The 16,989-nt window shown below is 49.1% G+C and overlaps 7 protein-coding genes across 7 annotated transcripts; 4 read left to right on the top strand and 3 right to left on the bottom strand.

Annotated features, from left to right (window-relative positions):
- Positions 1-715: 715 nt before the first annotated feature.
- Positions 716-1,881, top strand: BHQ10_003153 (uncharacterized protein; the record flags this gene model as incomplete). The annotated part of the gene is made up of 3 exons (XM_040875378.1): positions 716-761; positions 804-904; positions 958-1,881. The coding sequence occupies 3 exons, from the start codon at positions 716-718 to the stop codon at positions 1,879-1,881; spliced, it is 1,071 nt and encodes a 356-aa protein (XP_040731657.1).
- A 246-nt stretch (positions 1,882-2,127) lies between these two features.
- On the bottom strand, positions 2,128-4,568 carry BHQ10_003154 (uncharacterized protein; the record flags this gene model as incomplete). The annotated part of the gene is made up of 8 exons (XM_040875379.1): positions 2,128-2,154; positions 2,205-2,941; positions 2,991-3,025; positions 3,079-3,152; positions 3,198-3,243; positions 3,493-4,160; positions 4,218-4,267; positions 4,325-4,568. 8 exons carry the CDS (start codon positions 4,566-4,568, stop codon positions 2,128-2,130), a joined length of 1,881 nt encoding a protein of 626 aa, XP_040731658.1.
- Positions 4,569-5,034: 466 nt separating this feature from the next.
- Positions 5,035-7,411, bottom strand: BHQ10_003155 (uncharacterized protein; the record flags this gene model as incomplete). The annotated part of the gene is made up of 3 exons (XM_040875380.1): positions 5,035-6,447; positions 6,495-6,572; positions 6,617-7,411. 3 exons carry the CDS (start codon positions 7,409-7,411, stop codon positions 5,035-5,037), a joined length of 2,286 nt encoding a protein of 761 aa, XP_040731659.1.
- A 1,375-nt stretch (positions 7,412-8,786) lies between these two features.
- Positions 8,787-10,313, top strand: BHQ10_003156 (uncharacterized protein; the record flags this gene model as incomplete). Its single annotated transcript, XM_040875381.1, has 1 exon — positions 8,787-10,313. The coding sequence occupies one exon, from the start codon at positions 8,787-8,789 to the stop codon at positions 10,311-10,313; it is 1,527 nt and encodes a 508-aa protein (XP_040731660.1).
- Positions 10,314-10,703: 390 nt separating this feature from the next.
- Positions 10,704-12,404, bottom strand: BHQ10_003157 (uncharacterized protein; the record flags this gene model as incomplete). Its single annotated transcript, XM_040875382.1, has 1 exon — positions 10,704-12,404. One exon carries the CDS (start codon positions 12,402-12,404, stop codon positions 10,704-10,706), a length of 1,701 nt encoding a protein of 566 aa, XP_040731661.1.
- A 688-nt stretch (positions 12,405-13,092) lies between these two features.
- BHQ10_003158 (uncharacterized protein) lies at positions 13,093-15,175 on the top strand (the record flags this gene model as incomplete). The annotated part of the gene is made up of 8 exons (XM_040875383.1): positions 13,093-13,155; positions 13,209-13,430; positions 13,490-13,702; positions 13,751-13,855; positions 13,923-14,056; positions 14,102-14,368; positions 14,416-14,783; positions 14,838-15,175. The coding sequence occupies 8 exons, from the start codon at positions 13,093-13,095 to the stop codon at positions 15,173-15,175; spliced, it is 1,710 nt and encodes a 569-aa protein (XP_040731662.1).
- Positions 15,176-15,543: 368 nt separating this feature from the next.
- On the top strand, positions 15,544-16,667 carry BHQ10_003159 (uncharacterized protein; the record flags this gene model as incomplete). Its single annotated transcript, XM_040875384.1, has 3 exons — positions 15,544-15,829; positions 16,031-16,058; positions 16,112-16,667. The coding sequence occupies 3 exons, from the start codon at positions 15,544-15,546 to the stop codon at positions 16,665-16,667; spliced, it is 870 nt and encodes a 289-aa protein (XP_040731663.1).
- Positions 16,668-16,989: the final 322 nt, after the last annotated feature.

Consider the following 16,989-nt stretch of genomic DNA (forward strand, 5'->3'; position numbering starts at 1 on the left):
AATAATGATGATGATGAGATTAAAGATATCTCGGCGAGGAGGTTGTAGAAGTCAATATCAGAGAAGTTCTCGGTCGAGAAGATATTCGTGATCGGCTTGGCGGCTGCATTGGGCTTAGCCGAGTGCGTCATTCTCACCATCTTTCTCTAATAATACTCTCTAAACTAGCTCTATAATATACGAGATATACACATCAATGGGAACACCATACTGTACAGTCAGTTCTATCAGACTAGCAGGAAGTGTCAAAACACACGGCCATGAACAACCATACACGGAAGGTCAGCCGGACTCCTGGATATACTACACTCGTCTGCAAAGTATAGCACCGGCTAAATCCCCGTCTCCGTAATTGCTGCGTAACGCCGCGGATAATATGCCCAACCCAGCTGGCAGCAGCACGGTTAAATAGACACAGCGTCCAGTTCGGTGAAGGTTCTATCTCTGTGTCTAGAAGCGCAAAGTCTGGATCCGTGAGACGCTATCTATCCACTTAGTGCTTTGCCAGGTGGTTGAGAGCAAAAGTTGAGCTGTTCGCCTTCCCCGCATGCCTATGAGGGGATCCAATTGATCCAGTTATTCAGGCGAGACAACTCAGTGAACATACGCATGACCTGAAAATTTACTACTAGCATCAATTGATATTTTTTTTTAATCTCTTCTCTCCTCTACTCTGTGATCTCTTCGCAACTACTTTCTCTAACAAGCACACGCAATGTCTCTCACAGATACCAAGGCAAGTCCCTTGCTCGTCAACTGGGGTATATACTAACATTCACAGAACCTCTCCTTCGTCCTCGAAGGCATCAAAAAGGTCAAATTCGAGGAACGCCCAATCCCCGAAATCAGTGACCCCTACGATGTCCTCATCAACGTCAAATACACTGGAATCTGTGGCAGTGACGTAAGTCATCAGCGCCTCGGTAGAGCAGTGAACACCGCTAACTAAGTGTGAAGGTGCACTACTGGGAACACGGCGCAATCGGCTCCTTCGTCGTGCGCGCACCCATGGTCCTCGGCCACGAATCCTCTGGCATCGTAAGCAAAGTCGGCTCAAAAGTGACCACCCTCAAAGTCGGCGACCAGGTTGCCATGGAACCTGGTGTCCCGTGTCGACGATGCGAACCGTGCAAATCCGGCAAATATCATTTGTGCATCAACATGGCCTTTGCCGCTACGCCGCCTTATGATGGCACGCTGGCTAGATACTATAGACTGCCGGAGGACTTTTGCTACAAGTTGCCCGAATCGATCCCGCTCAAGGAAGGTGCGTTGATTGAACCGTTGGGTGTTGCGGTCCATGTTGCGAAGCAGGGCAATATCGCACCTGGAAACTCAGTCGTTGTATTCGGTGCTGGTCCAGTTGGTCTGTTGTGCTGTGCAGTCGCAAAGGCGTTCGGCGCAAGCAAGGTCATTGTTAGCGATATTCAACAGACCAGATTGGATTTCGCAAAGAAGTACATTGCGGATGGCACCTTCCAACCTGCCAGAGTATCCGCAGAGGAGAACGCAAACCGCCTCAAGGAAGAGCACGACATCCTTGCCGGCGCAGACGTTGTACTGGAAGCATCTGGTGCCGAGCCCGCTATTCACACCGGTGTCCACGTCCTCAGGACCGGCGGCACATTCGTGCAGGCTGGTATGGGCAAGTCAGAGATGAACTTTCCCATCATGGCGGTCTGTGGCAAAGAGTTGAACTTCAAGGGCAGTTTCCGATATGGAAGCGGAGACTACAAGCTTGCTGTTGAGCTGGTGGCTACCGGCAAGATTAGTGTCAAGGAGTTGATCACGGGCGAGTTCAAGTTTGAAGACGCTGAGCAGGCGTATCACGATGTCAAGGCGGGCAAGGGTATCAAGACCATTATTGCGGGACTTGACTAGCCTACTTAGAGATTATACGTATATATTTGTTCAAGGTGTTGATTAGCGGTAGAATAGTAATAGAATCTCCAAAAGCAGACGACAAAGTAAACCAACTGTGAAGGGGTATATGACAAAATAAAATGAACGAACGTGTGTAAACGCTGAAAAACAGGCAGCCCAGCCAACTGAGTGAACGATCAACAACACCCCCCTCGAGTAGAACCCTGTATCCGGAACACGTCTCCCCATTCTCCCCAAGAATTATTATTTCGCTTCCCGCCCCTCTTCCTCCTACCGTGAAGTTGACTATTGCTATCGTCAACAGTCAACCCACTCCTTACGCTTGCTGCATCACTCATCGTCATCCCCCACGCACCGGAATCACCATACTGAATCCCACTCTGCGGATCATCCGGATCAATCTCACCGAGCTCAATCTTGGTAAGTATGATCCTCGCAAGACGCGTAAACAGCTCATCGACATTCTGGCCCGAGAATGCGGAAACTTCAACGGCGACGGGGATGTTGGACCGAGTCGCCCATTCGATAGCCTCGAGGTCACTGACCTGGCGACCATGCGAGTTTGTTGTTGCCGTTAGCCTCGTTCCAGCTGCGAAATTCGTGCTTGTCACGGAGCGTAAGGAGCCTGCTCCTCCCTTTCCGCCAACACCATCAAACATGTACGAGGACGAAATCTTGCTGCTCGATACACTATTCGCCATTGACGTTGACGACGGCACGTCCTCGTCTTCCGTGTCCAGAATCTCAGTCTGATCATCATCTACCAATAAATCTGCCTTGTTTCCGGCCAATATAGTCGTCAAATTCGGCGACGCCAACGCCCTCGCATCCATCAAAAAGGTCGACAGCGCCGCGAAGGAAGTATAAGACGAAACATCGTACACTAACACCGCCCCCGCAGCTCCCCGATAATAAGATCGCGACACCGAGCGAAATCGTTCTGTGCCCGCGGTGTCCCAGAGTTGCAGTTTGATGCGTTTGCGCCGCGAGCCGGTGCCGATTTTGACGATTTTAGAGGAGAATTCGACGCCGATTGTTTGCGAGGAAAGAACGCGCCCTTATCCGTTAGCACAGGTCGTGTAATTTGCAAATCGAGGGGCACGTACATTCATCCTTGACGAAGCGATGGAGTAAACATGACCTGTTATCGTCAGCATACACTCAGTATGTTGATTGCAGTAATGAGTAACGTACTTGCCAGTCCCACTGGGTCCGATCAGAATCACTTTTGCCAAGTAGTCGTACATACTCTCAAGCTCCTGCTCAGACTATGAGTTGGTGGAACGTCAATCCGAAGCACGTGCATTACTGACCTGAGTCCGGTCCAGGGAGGACGTTGAGGAAGCGTTGGAATGTTTCCTGTGACGAGGCATTGCGTGTCATTCTGTAATTCAGCCGGTATAAGTGTACTACGTAGCGTGTTCTGTTTGAGAGAATGAGTCTAGTTCAAAGTAAGTAGTATTCTGAAGAGGGTTGATAAATAGTTGGTCTAGTAAATAAAGAGGATAGCCCGCCTTGCGCCGAGGTGGTTACGTATCTAGCTAAGGTGGGGCATGACTGAGAAGCAACAACTCATGAATCTACCTGGTACAGTTTCTAATTTCTTACAAGTGTTTAAACAGAAACCTCTCCCGCTCAAACTTGACTTCGACATCCACACCCCCGAACACGCCCATAGCAGCATAAAGATCAAAATCTCCTTCTAGGCCATACACACCGTTAGCCTCCGAATCCAATTCCTCATGCAAATCCCAACCTCCGACTTCAGCACCACCCCTCGTGAAGAACACTCTCACATCCGGTTTTTGCTGCTGCGCAGCAGGTAGACCGAACCTCATACCAATCCCAACAGTCTCACCCGTCCGGAATGCAGTCGTAAACTCCTTCCCGCCGAAATTGTCATTCACGAACCTACATCCATCATCAGAAAAGACTCCAACGCTCGCTCGATCCCAACCCGGCGAGCGCCATGAAGGGTACGGCTGGGCTACAAGCCCTAGCGAAAAGCCGCTTGCGTCGTCGCCAAAAGGTCGACGATGGAATTTGTTGATCGTGACTTCGAAGTAGATTGTTTTGACCCGTTCCGTCACCATGGGCGAGTCGCGCATGGCGTAATATAATGGTAAGAGGGAGATGATGCTACAGTCGCGACAGTTTTTGTCGCTGCGGATGCGCCAGTGGCCGCGGCCGAGGGTGTCGAGAGTGCCACGGTATTCGATGGGTTGGCCGGGACGAATGTCGCCGTCTTGAGTGCTTGTGTAGATTGGTTCCGAGGGCTTTCCATATGTGAGCTTTCTAACCTAGATCTGTAGACATGTAGACATAGAACATACCCTAACAGGCCTCCATAATGGCCTCTCATTGCAAAACTCCTTTGCGCGATCTGTATCACTCATCAGCAAATCATTAAATTATTAAAACTTCCACGGCGCGGGTGAACAACCAGCATCATCACCCGAGGCGTTCCCCGTCTCGGACTCGAATCTCGACATCGCCGGCGGCGGCGGTAGCGTCGCTGTGTCAGGCACTTGTTCTTGCCAGTTGTGATATGGAGGGGGGTTATCGCAGGCCTCATCCTGCTGTTGAGGCGTCCAGCCTGGTGGTGGACCTGGGGGTGGTCTGTACATTTCTTCTTGCTGCTGCGGAGTCCAGCCTGGTGGTGGGCCTGGAGGTGGTCTATACATTCTGATAATCTTTGATTTCAAGAGTAATGTGTCATTGTAGAGAAATAAGATTCATGAAAGGGTAGACAATGAATGACGTACAAGTAGGCAGGCGTTGATGGTGCGCAACCTAGATTTCGAGATGATGCCTGCGTATCCAGACAAAGGTCTTGTTGTGGCTGTGCAAGTGCTGGCCCAAATACGCTCATACAATTAATTACGAAATACTATGATTATCTTTAAGGAGGGATTCAATAGTAGAAACAGATCTTGATGTAAGGCTTACTGCAGTTCAATTTGATAGCCGAAACTTGGCAACTTCCGATACAATATACTAATTCACTGAAGCCCGAAAAACAATCTGCACTCATTCTGATGTTGACCCCAAATCCCCCAAATCCTCCAAAGTGTTTCCTAAATCACCTTGATAGAAACCCTAGACAAGTCTCACCGCAAGTCTGGGGTAATAAGTCCTGTGTATTATGGTTTAACATTGACCAGTCATTGTTCCACCATTCAACGTGCTAGTATTATCGCACGAAGGATAAAAGTATGCTGATACAGCGATAATAACATACGCCGCAATAAGCAAGGCACCTTCCAGGTAGTTACTGCGGCCGTCCAGCATGAGATAGTTGACAATGAAAGCAGACGCAAACAGAGAGACCGTCTCAAACAAACTGAAGTAGAGCGACATCTCGGTGTCCAGAATCCAGCCGAGGAGGACAATGACCGGCGTGACGAACAGCGCAATTTGAATGCTACTACCCAGAGCAACACCGATAGCAAGATCCATTTTATTCTTGCTGGCGACTGTAACCGCAGTGACGTGCTCGGCAGCGTTACCGACAATTGGAAGAATGATCAAACCAATGAATGCCTGGCTGACTCCAGTGGTGCTAACCAAATAGTCAATAGAGTCCACGAGGAATTCAGCACAGACTGCAACAAGAGCAGTGGTGACAAGAAGAAGAATAATGGCCGTAAGACGGTCCAGCTTTGGCTTCTCTTCAGGGTCGTCCTTGACCTCAACAACCCTCTTTTTCGAGACAAGATGCGGGAGAGGCTGAGCGGAAGGGATGGCTGTAGCAACAGCAACTGCTGCTGGACCCGGTAAAGTCTTGTTTAGACGATCTGGCAAAGAACTAGTACGACGGAGACGATTGCTACCGCCAACTCCAGGCGCTGAAGTTGCTGAAGGACCAGGTTGTGCCTGTGATGAACTGAACACATTTGGCGTCAGCACACGTGGCAGGGCCGGTTTGTATGAGATATTGCGTATATTGAATGGTCGCTTCTGAGCAGCGCCATCTGCTTCACCTCCCAGAGGAGGAGCAGGTGTGCCTTCTTCAATGATATCCTCTTCAGAGTTCCGACGCTTTTGATCCTTGGATCGAATGTATCGTGAGCTCTTTCGCTTTTTGTCTTCCGTTGGGCGACTCTTTTGATCGACGGTGAAGTCGCGTGTCGTCACCTCACCGGAAGATTCTGTACTTAACTGCGGACGTTCTTGCTCTGTAGTAACTGCATCATGACCACTGCGTTTGGCATTAGGAGAATGCGTCGAAACGTCGTCAATTACCTGAGATCCGGAAGATGCAGTGCGCACGAATGACGGCAAAGATGGAACCGAGGCGGTATCCTTGGAGGCAGAGCTAGACTTGCGTCTACGCTTTTTGCGGAGAGCTCGTCTGATCCTCTTGACAGTCGTGTGTGATCCTGAGCTCGCATCGCTGTCATCATCACTGGATGACTCGGAGCTTGAAGACGAATTAAGTATATCTGCAAGTACACCAGGATGCGACTCTTCGTCAATGACATGCTGAGGAGTACTTTCGTAGATGTATGAGTGAGATTTCAATTGGAAAAGGAGATACAGGATGTAGACCAAGAGAAGGACCTGCTGTGGTTAGTGAATGTATGATAGTACTAGGATCAGATACTTACCACACTTGTACCTCGGCTGACCTTCAGGACAGCGGCATCTGCATTGGCAATAGTGCTAAAAGATGCATGAAAAGCAGTCTAAATTGTCAGACAAGACCATGAATATACGAGAGATGACTTACAGGTAAAAGTAGACTGATCACACTCAAACTCAATAGACATGCGCTCATTTGCGTAACAGCCGAATTGTACAGCTGTTCGCGGAAGCGTAGACCTCCAAAAAGGAAACACATGCCGAGAATGAGCAGCAGATTAGCCAGAATCGAGCCGAGCAGAGAAGCCTGCACGATGGCGATTTCATCTGCCACCAAGGCGATAATAAAGATGATGAGTTCGACGGCGTTTCCAAAGGTGACATTCAACAGAGCACCGATGGTATCCCCCATATCCGCAGCGACACATTCGGTCGCGTATCCGAGCATCCATGCCAAGGGGATAATGGCAACGGCGTTGAGTGAGAACACCACGGTAGGCGAAATAGGTCCATCATCTCCTGTCGAACGTTGCACTGCGCCCAAGGCGATACCCACGGGGACAAAGAGGAGGAACCAGTTGACCCAGCTTGATAGTATGATGAGCTTGACGGAGGTCCAGGCCTTGTTAAAGAAACCAGGCTTGAGCGCATCGGAATCTAGGGCGGATGTCTTCTCTCCATCGTGGGTATCCACGGGAGTCGCTCCAGTCGCGGAAGTATCGTAGGTGACATGCTGGGAGTGTTGTTGTTGAGCTGGTCCAGGTCCAATTGGACCAGCAGACGGGTGTAGGCCATCTTGATTCTTGGATTGTTGGTTGGTTATAGGTAGAATGGAAGTATCATGACGCGAGTTGGTGCCATGAGGGAGGACGTTGGTGACATAAGAGTGTATTCGATCCCTTATACCGAGACGGTCTATAGGTGGTTCGTCAGGTTCGTTCATCGATGTCGATGCAGTAGCGACACCAGTAGCCGGGGATGTGTTGGAATCCAGAGTGAGATAATAGTTGAGGAAAAAGAAAAGAGGCTTGGTCGAAGTGAAAATATCACACGAGGAAAAACAAAACAAGGGCAGGAACAGGAAAGGAAGGGCAGGTCGAGATAAAGAAGGGGCATTCTTATGTAGGCAGGTACGTACTATAGTTACAAACTACGTACTTTCCCAACTTTAACGATACCTTACGTATTGTTACATAGTACGTATTAAATGGGTTGTTCCGACGCAGCGTCAGTGGCGGTGCGATAGCGATGGATTCGTGTCACGTATTTACGGTCACCACCGCGAGCGCTAGTCCCGATGGGGGAATCGGCTAATCCAATCTGATCCGTCGCAGAGCTGCGATTGGCCGGAGATTTTAGGGCCGCCCCGATGAAGCTGTTAGGCTGAGTTGGCGGGTCTGGGCAGTGTTTCGTTTCTTGAATTCATGATTTAATGATTCATGAATTGACGAGAGCACGCCAATCAGCCACGCGATAACATGATAACAGTTGCGTAACGAGCATACGGACAATCCCTGTTGGGTACTCTGTCTGGCCGTTGCGTGGAATGCTGCATGTCAAGTACGCGACATAGCTTCGCGCTGTGTTTGCGTTATACTGCTTGAAGCAAGAGGTCATGTGTCCTAAACCTAGCATGATTCATTTGTTAGCAACGAATGCGCTGCATCAACTGCGTCACGTTTCCCGCTCCAGACTCCGCCAAGCCAGCCAAGATCCAGCCAAGACCCAGCCAAGTCCCGCCTATGCACAATGGCATAACACAAGCGCATTCAACCAATCAGAGAGCACCACAGATATATGCGAGCCCTGATTGGCCAGCCACTGGTGGCCTTATCAGGAAGGCTTCCAGGCTCGCCAAGAATGCTCTGTGTTTATGTCAGCAAACGTCCAGCCAATCGCAACATCTTGTGTGATTGGCCAGGTTTCGAGGCTGCATCGCGACTGAGACAGCCCATCCCACTACCGCTGATATCATCGCTGGATTGTCCTGCTTGATCTGCCCTTAACGTGTCTGTCTAGAACCGGCAGATCGTATCGGAGGGACACATTATACTCAAACCAGCCTAGTCGATATATCGAGGGAATCGACTAGCCAGCATGACTGAGACATGCACAGAGGAGAAGAAACATCTGTGCTATGTAAATTGAAATTCCATAAGATGATAGACATGAGTACGATTGACTTAAAGCCGTGGTTGCCCGATTGACAGAGCTGGGTGGGCTCCTGCTGTATTTATCCTTGCCAATCCAGGAATCTCTCTTCGTCTTCTACTTCTCACGCCTCACTCAATTGTTTTGTAAATCCGACACCACTCGCAATGGCGGAAGTCTCCCAACCCAGGCGCTCAAGAAGGTTTTCCTTCACCTCACGACGTCCTCAGAGTGCAGTCGTCACAGAAGAGATCAAATCGCAGCCACCAGTAACCACCATCGGCTTCCCAATTGATGCCCTACCGCTAAACTCCGAGACTCAGCAAGAGCGTCCGACGTCATCATGGAGAAACGCCTTCAGACGCTCTCAGTCTGTTGACCGGACCAACAGCAGAGCCCCGTCTGCAGATCGTCGAAGTTCGCGCCGTCTAGTCAAGAAGCAGCCCGGAAATGGATCGCGCAGAGATACGAGCGTATCGTCACAGACCCCGACATTGCCCAATGTACCTCTACTATCGAATATCTCCACGCACATTCAAAGTCGGCGTGGAAGTGGGTCGAATGACGCTAGAGACGAGGGAGTTGTGCCATATGCGAACCAACAGACTGCGCCAACCCAGCAATATGGCTTCGATAGAATTCGGAGTACCACAACGGCAAACACGCAGACAGAAAAACCAAAGAATGATCCTGCTCTGAAAGATCTCCCCCCGGCACCAGCGACCCCTATACTTCGAAGAGTTGGTAGTCCATTCTATCATACAGCTGCTGATAAATCTGCCATGTCATTTAACCACGCGGCTCCTACCGTGGGTGTAGAGAAGAGACAAGGTAGTATGGATACTACCCAAGATGATGATATGATCCCTGCATCTCTACGAGTTGGCCGGTCGAAGACGGAGTCGGAGGGTCAGACTCGAGACAGGGCATCATCACCCATGCAGGAAAAATCGACCTATCACAGTTTGCCTCGGTACAGTCCTTCAGATGTTCCCGCACAACAGGCGAATTACGACAGTATCACGTCTCTCATGGAGGCGGTAACCTTTCCAGAGACACCAAATGCGCCTGAGCAAACTTATCCAAGTGCAGTCGAGTCGGTCAACAAGCGCGATGAACGAATCAAGAATCTACGCCCATTGAAGACAATGTCTCCTCGTCCACACCATGAAAAAACACCATCGTCGTCATCATCATCATCTTATGGATCATCCACATTCTCAGCATTGGGCGAACCAGCAACGCCTATCAGCTCGAATGCCTCTACCACCAATTTTGAAACGACATCCATCAGCACTACAAGCAATACCAGCAAAAAGGAAATTCCCCGCAACACAATGTCTCCTAAACACGACAAATATCTGGCCAAGATATTTGTCGTCTGCTGCCATTGCAATTACTGGCACGATGTACCGTCCGGCATGTACGCACAGATGGTGATTCCAGAATGTCTATTATTTTCTGGACTGCCAGAGCCCTCCAGTTCACGATCCTCCAGATCCTCTAGCCAGGCACGTTCGGCAAAATCGTCAGGCTCAAAGCCGCAGTCCATATTCTCCGAGACATCGTCCTCTTCAGGTCCGTCGTCGTCACCCAAGGCTACCGTCAAGTGTTCGTGGTGTAAGCATGAGATGGCCAAATCGTGCTGTGCTAGTTGGACCACGATGGTTCATTTGATTGAGAAGCATCATTAGTTTGGATTTTTCCTGCATTCCCCTTTCTGCCCTTGTTTCATGTTACTGTACTTTTGGCTCTTGTTTCCGACTGAACGACTGTCTATATGAAACAGCAACGAATAACGAATCACGACATGATAATGATAGATGGATAACAAAGAGTCTGATAAAAAAGGTGATGTACTCTCAGGAGATGTTCATTAGCTACCTAATTATAATGAAATTAATTCATGGCCTATAATATACAAAAACTGCCCTAGTAGATTTGAAGTCAAGCAACAGCATAACAAGCAACCCTCAAACAATCCTCGACATCCTGTTTACGATATCCCGCCTTTTCGCCGAGACAGACTGCTTTATATATAAGTTCTTGAAATGGTCAGTAATCAGGAAACACTCCAGAAACTGTTATCGGGAAAAGAACAACTCACGACTCAGGAACATGTCCATATCAAATATGCGTGTAGGTTGTTTGGTGTTGCTGTCTGTATGCACTACCTTTGACGAGTCCTTTATCTCAGTGGGCACCGTCAAAGCTCCCAGAGACGGATCAATCACATCATCCCCCGTCGTCGCCGGATTCTTCTTTTCGTCAACATACTCTACCTGCCGACTTGAAGGAGAAGAAGAAGGAACATCATCCGGCAACGTCACAAAACTAGCCTGCGTATCAACCTGTATCCCCTGTTCGCGCAGATACCCCTCGACATCATTACTATCAAACCAGTCACCGGCCATCCCTCGCGCCGAGACGCATTCGTCGATAGAGGTGAACTCGTGCGGCGCGTCTGCTTGATGGAAGGGCCAAGGACCGATGAATTTTGAAACTGGGTACAGCTCTGTTGGTGAGGAGAAGGTCATTTCCGGGATGGGTTGTTGGTTGGGGCGCGGATAGTGAATGCCTGCGTTTCCGAGGGTGTATGCTGCTGCTGTGGATGCGCTGGTGGTTGTTGTGCTGGCAGTGGAGGAAGAGGAAGAGGATGTTATAACTTTATAGAATCGGTCTATTAATGCGTCTTTGTTCTTGAAACATAGCGAGAATCGGTATTTGCGGATTATATCTTTGGGGTCGGTGTTGGGGTCTGTGAGTATGCGGTAGGCGTGTTCGGCGCATTGTCTGCGTAGACGGCGCACGAATGAGGATTCGTTGAAGCTGTATGTTGATGGTGGGGGGATGGTGCTGTGTTGGAGCCATGAGGTTGTATTTGTGTCTGTGTTAGCAACGCCTTGAGGGAATGACCCCGCAAAGGAGGATGCGAGCTGGGTATTGGCGTTTCCTGCTAGTGTAGTAGGTGCTTGCTGCTGGACACTATCCAGACCATAACCTTGAAAGAGAGAATCAAAGTTCATAGACGATGCGTTGTCGGTGGATGTGTACAGAGTAAAATTGAATTCGTCCAGGTTATCAGTAATCTCCGGCGACTGATCGACGAAAAGCGCATCACCAACCTCTACCGAGGAAGAATTATTACTCGCAGTCTCATCTATGGGCGACGTGTTCGCAGAATCATACTCCTCATTTCTAGAAAGCTTCACGAGTGCATCTGATTTCTGCACAAGTCTTTGCAGACCATACGTCAAAGTGGTCTGCTGTAGCAATAGACCCGATCCCATTAACTCATCGCGGAAGCTTCCTACTGTTGTATTCATGTCTCGAATAGCAGCGTCGAGCTCAGCAAGTTTCTTGCTCAGAGATGAAATGGTGGCTTCTTTACGGGAGCGGTATGCCCGTTGAGCAAGTCGAATCTGAGTTCTTCGTCTCTGTGCAATAGCAAGATCAATACTTATACCAACAGAGGGCTGTGAGGGACAAACCTCGGCGGCATTCTCATCCTTGTCCAATACGCGAGGCCGACCTCGCTTCCTTTTGGATACTTTATTGTCATCTTCAGACTTGCGATTGCTATTTTTATTTGTGTTCCTTTTTGATTTGGGTTTCTCGTCTGTCGGCATCGTTATGGGCGTTGTAGTATCGTCGTCGTAAGGCAGCAATGTCAAACCACCATAGAGGGTACTGGCATGGACGGCTCTCTGTCGTTGGTCAAGTTGTGCTGGAATTGGATATGAGGAGGAGGATATCAAGTCAATTGGAGAGAGGGACAACGACATGATGAGAATCGTGATGGAGGGAATGTTTAGAAGAGGAGATGATTCAGCTGGAGATCCACTGATGCTCAGTCATTAAGTACTTATACGACTTGACAAATCAACGAGAATAAAGCAGCGATAGCCTCGGCATAGCTCTGTAGTCTCCTATTGGCGGTGTTCCCCAGGCTTACGTTACTTTCGGCGTTTGCGAGTAGGTGGTTAAAGCGGCGCAAAAACAAAGCGTGATGACAAATTACGAAAGATGACTCAGAACGCTGACTAAGAATGCAGCTTATATGCGAGAGGGTGAGTGTTATTCGCTTTACTGCCCTTTCCCGTTTTTTTTTTGGTTCTAGGGTTAGGGTTGGTATTGCATTCTTCTTTTTGCTACCCTATACTTGAGAAATACATAGCTGCACTCACTATATGCCGGCAGCTTGTAAGAAATCTTATATGAGCTGCTATGAAGCAAAGTATAGCCGCATATTGGTCGCGAGAAGGCAAGTTTGGCTGGCCTCAGTAGCCTAGAGATAAACATGTGACGCCTACGTCATTGGCCAATTGGTTATCTTTCAGGAACAGTTTACTTTCTTCTCACATCCTTTTGAAACTATCGTCGACAGATTCCCCTAGCATCTCTTGGCTTTATCTCTTATCACGTACTGGCAGTCAGTATTATCACTTGCTAGAACTCTTGGTAGTTCTCAACATGACATCCAAGTACACACATCTACCCCGCTCAGCCTCGAAGCCATTGGAATGCGGGCTTGAAGTGAGTATATACAACTGCCCTAGAATCAAAGGCAAATAGTTGACGTGGGACAGGGCCACGCCCTCCTTCATGACTCCTACTTCAACAAGGGATCAGCCTTTCCGTCGCAAGAGCGCCATGACTTTGGTCTGCACGGTCTACTACCGCCCAACATCCAGACACTGGACGAACAGGTGAAGCGCGCCTATGAACAGTACTCGAGCCAACCGGACGACCTGGCCAAGAACACTTTTATGGCGAGTATGAAGGCACAGAATGAAGTTTTGTATTATCGGGTACTGCTTCTCTTGTCGACATGTTAGAGTGCGTTGACTGATGGAGATCACCTGAGCAGCTCATCCAAGACCATCTGAAAGAAATGTTCAGTGTGATCTATACACCAACCGAAGGCGATGCTATCCAGAATTATTCCCGTATCTTTCGCAAACCAGAAGGCTGCTTTTTGAATATCCATGATGTTGATCGGATTGAGCATGATTTGAAACAGTTTACGGATAATGGGACGAACGAGGATGTAGATTATATTGTTGTGACGGATGGAGAGGAGGTTTGACAGGAATTTTTCATATCATGAAAGCTAACTGACAATCGACAGATTCTAGGCATTGGCGATCAAGGTGTAGGATCAGTCCTGATATCCGTCGCGAAACTTGTCTTGACGACTCTATGTGCCGGTATCCATCCAGCGAGACAACTCCCGGTAGTTCTTGATTGTGGGACGGATGTATGTGCCCCTTTTTATGTACTGGCCTCGCTAATTGAAGCAGAATGAAAGCCTTCTTAAAGACGAGCTGTATCTCGGCCTGCGCCATAACAGAGTCAGGGGCGAGGAATATGACCAATTCGTGGACCGCTTCGTCACAAGTGCAAGAAAGATTTTCCCTAATGCTTATATCCACTTGTAAGTAGAGCAGACCTGCACCCCATCTAGGCTAACGATTACAAGCGAAGACTTCGGTCTGAAGAACGCTAGACGACTGCTGGAAAAGTACCGCCCGCAAATTGCCTGCTTCAATGATGATGTCCAGGGCACAGGCTGCGTTACCCTTGCAGCCCTCATGGCCGGCTTGCACGTCAGCAAAGTCAGTCTAGGCGATGTCCGGATTGTCATTTTTGGGTCTGGTACTGCAGGTACCGGCATAGCCGATCAGATTAGAGATGCCATTGCTACCGAGAGCGGCAAGTCAAAGGAGGAGGCTGCTAAGCATATCTGGTAAGCCCTCGTTCCGTCTACTTTTAAACTTCTCTAATACAGTAAAGGTGCATCGACAAACCAGGTCTCCTGTTTAAATCCCACGAGGACAAACTAACACCAGCACAAATCCCCTACGCGCGCGAAGACTCGGAATGGGAAGMCCACGTCCAAGCCGATCTGTATAATGTGATTAGAAAAGTCCAACCGCACGTGTTGATCGGGACATCGACCAGACCAAAGGCCTTCACGGAAGACATCATCAGAGAAATGGCTAAACACGTTGATCGGCCTATTGTGTTTCCCTTGAGTAATCCAACACGATTACACGAAGCGCAGCCACAGGACATCAATGAATGGACGGATGGAAAGGCATTGATAGCCACTGGCAGTCCGTTCCCGCCTGTTGAGCACAATGGCGTAAAGAAAGAAATCGGTGCGTCTGTTTGCCCCATTCATCTAACAGGCTCGAAACTGATAGTCGGGTAAGCGGAATGCAATAATTCCACCTGCTTCCCTGGAATCGGTCTAGGCGCGGTGCTGAGTCAAAGCCGTCTGTTATCGGACAAGATGCTGGTGGCAGCGGTCAAGGCACTTGCAGCCCAATCCCCCGCTCTCCAGGACCCWAAMAAGCCACTGTTACCGGATGTTGAAGATGTGCGTGAAATTAGCGTTCATATCGCCAAAGCTGTTATTCAAGCTGCTATAGAGGAAGGTCTGGCCCAGGAAAAGGGTATCCCGGAAGAGGACAAGGAATTGGAGCAATGGATCCGCGAGCAGATGTGGGATCCTGAGTACCGGCCATTGGTGAAGCCGCGGTCGACTTAGTGTTTTTCTTTGTGCGTATAATACATAATTCACATCGATAGTTCGTTGATATACGCGGTGGTCGACTTGCAAAGAGGCAGTGCACAAATCAATCTAATCTACCGCCAATCAGCGCCAAGCGCCCTAGGTAAACTCGCTCAGCCTCAGGMCCCCGAAGCTAAACTCCGCGGGCGCGCCTTCTCCCATTGGTGCCTGTCTACGTAGCATCAATGATGTAAACTCTTTCGGATGTTTTTTGCCTCTTCATTCCTTTCTCCCAGTATATCACCCCATGCCCTCTCTGACTCACCTGTATCACCATCTTCTTCATCCTCATCATCATTCTTAAAGGCTTCGTTTTGATTGCGACTACCTTTTTTCACATCAACATGAAGACATCTTTAATTACCAGCGCCCTCCTCCTTCTCTCACCCATTGTATCATCGCTCGCGATCCCGCAAACGGATCTAGTCTCTCTCGAAGAGCGAGAGGCACTCGCAGCGACAGTAATCCTCGATGCTGTCGATTTAGAAAAACGACGTGGTGGCGGAGGCGGCAAGAGTGGTAGTTCAAGTGGCAGTTCGAGTGGAAGTTCGAGTGGCTCTAGTTCCGGCAGCTCAGGCAGTTCATCTGGCAGCTCTGGATCTAGTGGTTCCAGCTCAAGTGGTTCAAAAGGTGGGAGTTCAAGTTCTAGTGGCTCAAGTTCGAGCGGTTCAAAAGGTGGAAGCTCCAGTTCTGGTTCATCCGGGTCGACTGGTTCCATAGGAGGCTCAAAAGGAGGCTCTTCTGGAATTAGCTCAGGCTTCGGTTCAATTGGCTCAAAAGGCAGTGGCAGTTCAAGTTCAAGTTCAAGTTCTAACAAAATTTTTGGTGCAGGCTCTTCGGGCAGTACCTCGTCATCGAGGTAATACATCCACTCACATCCGTAGATTTTGACGATGATGCTGACCGAAATAGTAACACCGGAGGCGCAACAAAGGCAGGATCAGGAACTTCCAGATCCTATGGAGGTGGAAGCTATTATGCCGGTGGCGCAACAACTCCCTATGCTGCCGGTAGTCGGTCCTCGTCCGGCATCGCCCCGTACATCCTGGCGGGAGGTGCTCTCGGCTTCGCAGCAGGAGCTGCATGGCATTATCCGTATGGCTATTATGGATATCCTTACGGAGCGCCGTACTACTACCACACCCCGGTCAACCACGACGCCCAGAACAACACGGCCAATTATACCATGAACGTGATTTGCTATTGCGAGCAATATAGCGAGTGTGGATGTGACGACAACAATAATTCGACCTTTATGAACGAGCTCATCGGAGACCCTCCCAAAAACTCAAGCGCTGTGACCATTATCCAGAACGGAACGCATGAGACGGCGTACGTTAATGGCACACTTGCAAACGGTACTACCTCGGCGGACTCTTCAATTTCGGGCGCATCGATATTGACTTTGCCCTGGAAGTGCACATGGCCTGTTGTTGTGATTGTGACTGGTATGATGTATGCTTTGTAATGATATTGGCGGTTTACAACGTCTTTCTTCCGTGTTTGCTTGCTTGTTTGTTTGCGATGATATGGTCATTCGCTTTGACCTGGCTGTGGCTTAGTACTTGTACATAGGATTATACCCACTCGCTATAGCTATGATAATGTTGTTCTTATTGCTTAATTATCTATCTACCTGTCCGGCAGTGGCGCCACCACAGACGCGCAAGGACTTACGTACGTGCCACGAAGCTTGCTAGATTATACAACACGACTTTTACCTCTACCTACATAAGTTACCACAAACATACTACAAAGTAGTACGATACAACTGCGAGAAGTGACAATTT

The sequence above is a fragment of the Talaromyces amestolkiae genome, assembly GCF_001896365.1.
Source record: "Talaromyces amestolkiae strain CIB chromosome Unknown scaffold5.1, whole genome shotgun sequence".
Taxonomy (NCBI): Eukaryota; Fungi; Ascomycota; class Eurotiomycetes; order Eurotiales; family Trichocomaceae; genus Talaromyces; species Talaromyces amestolkiae.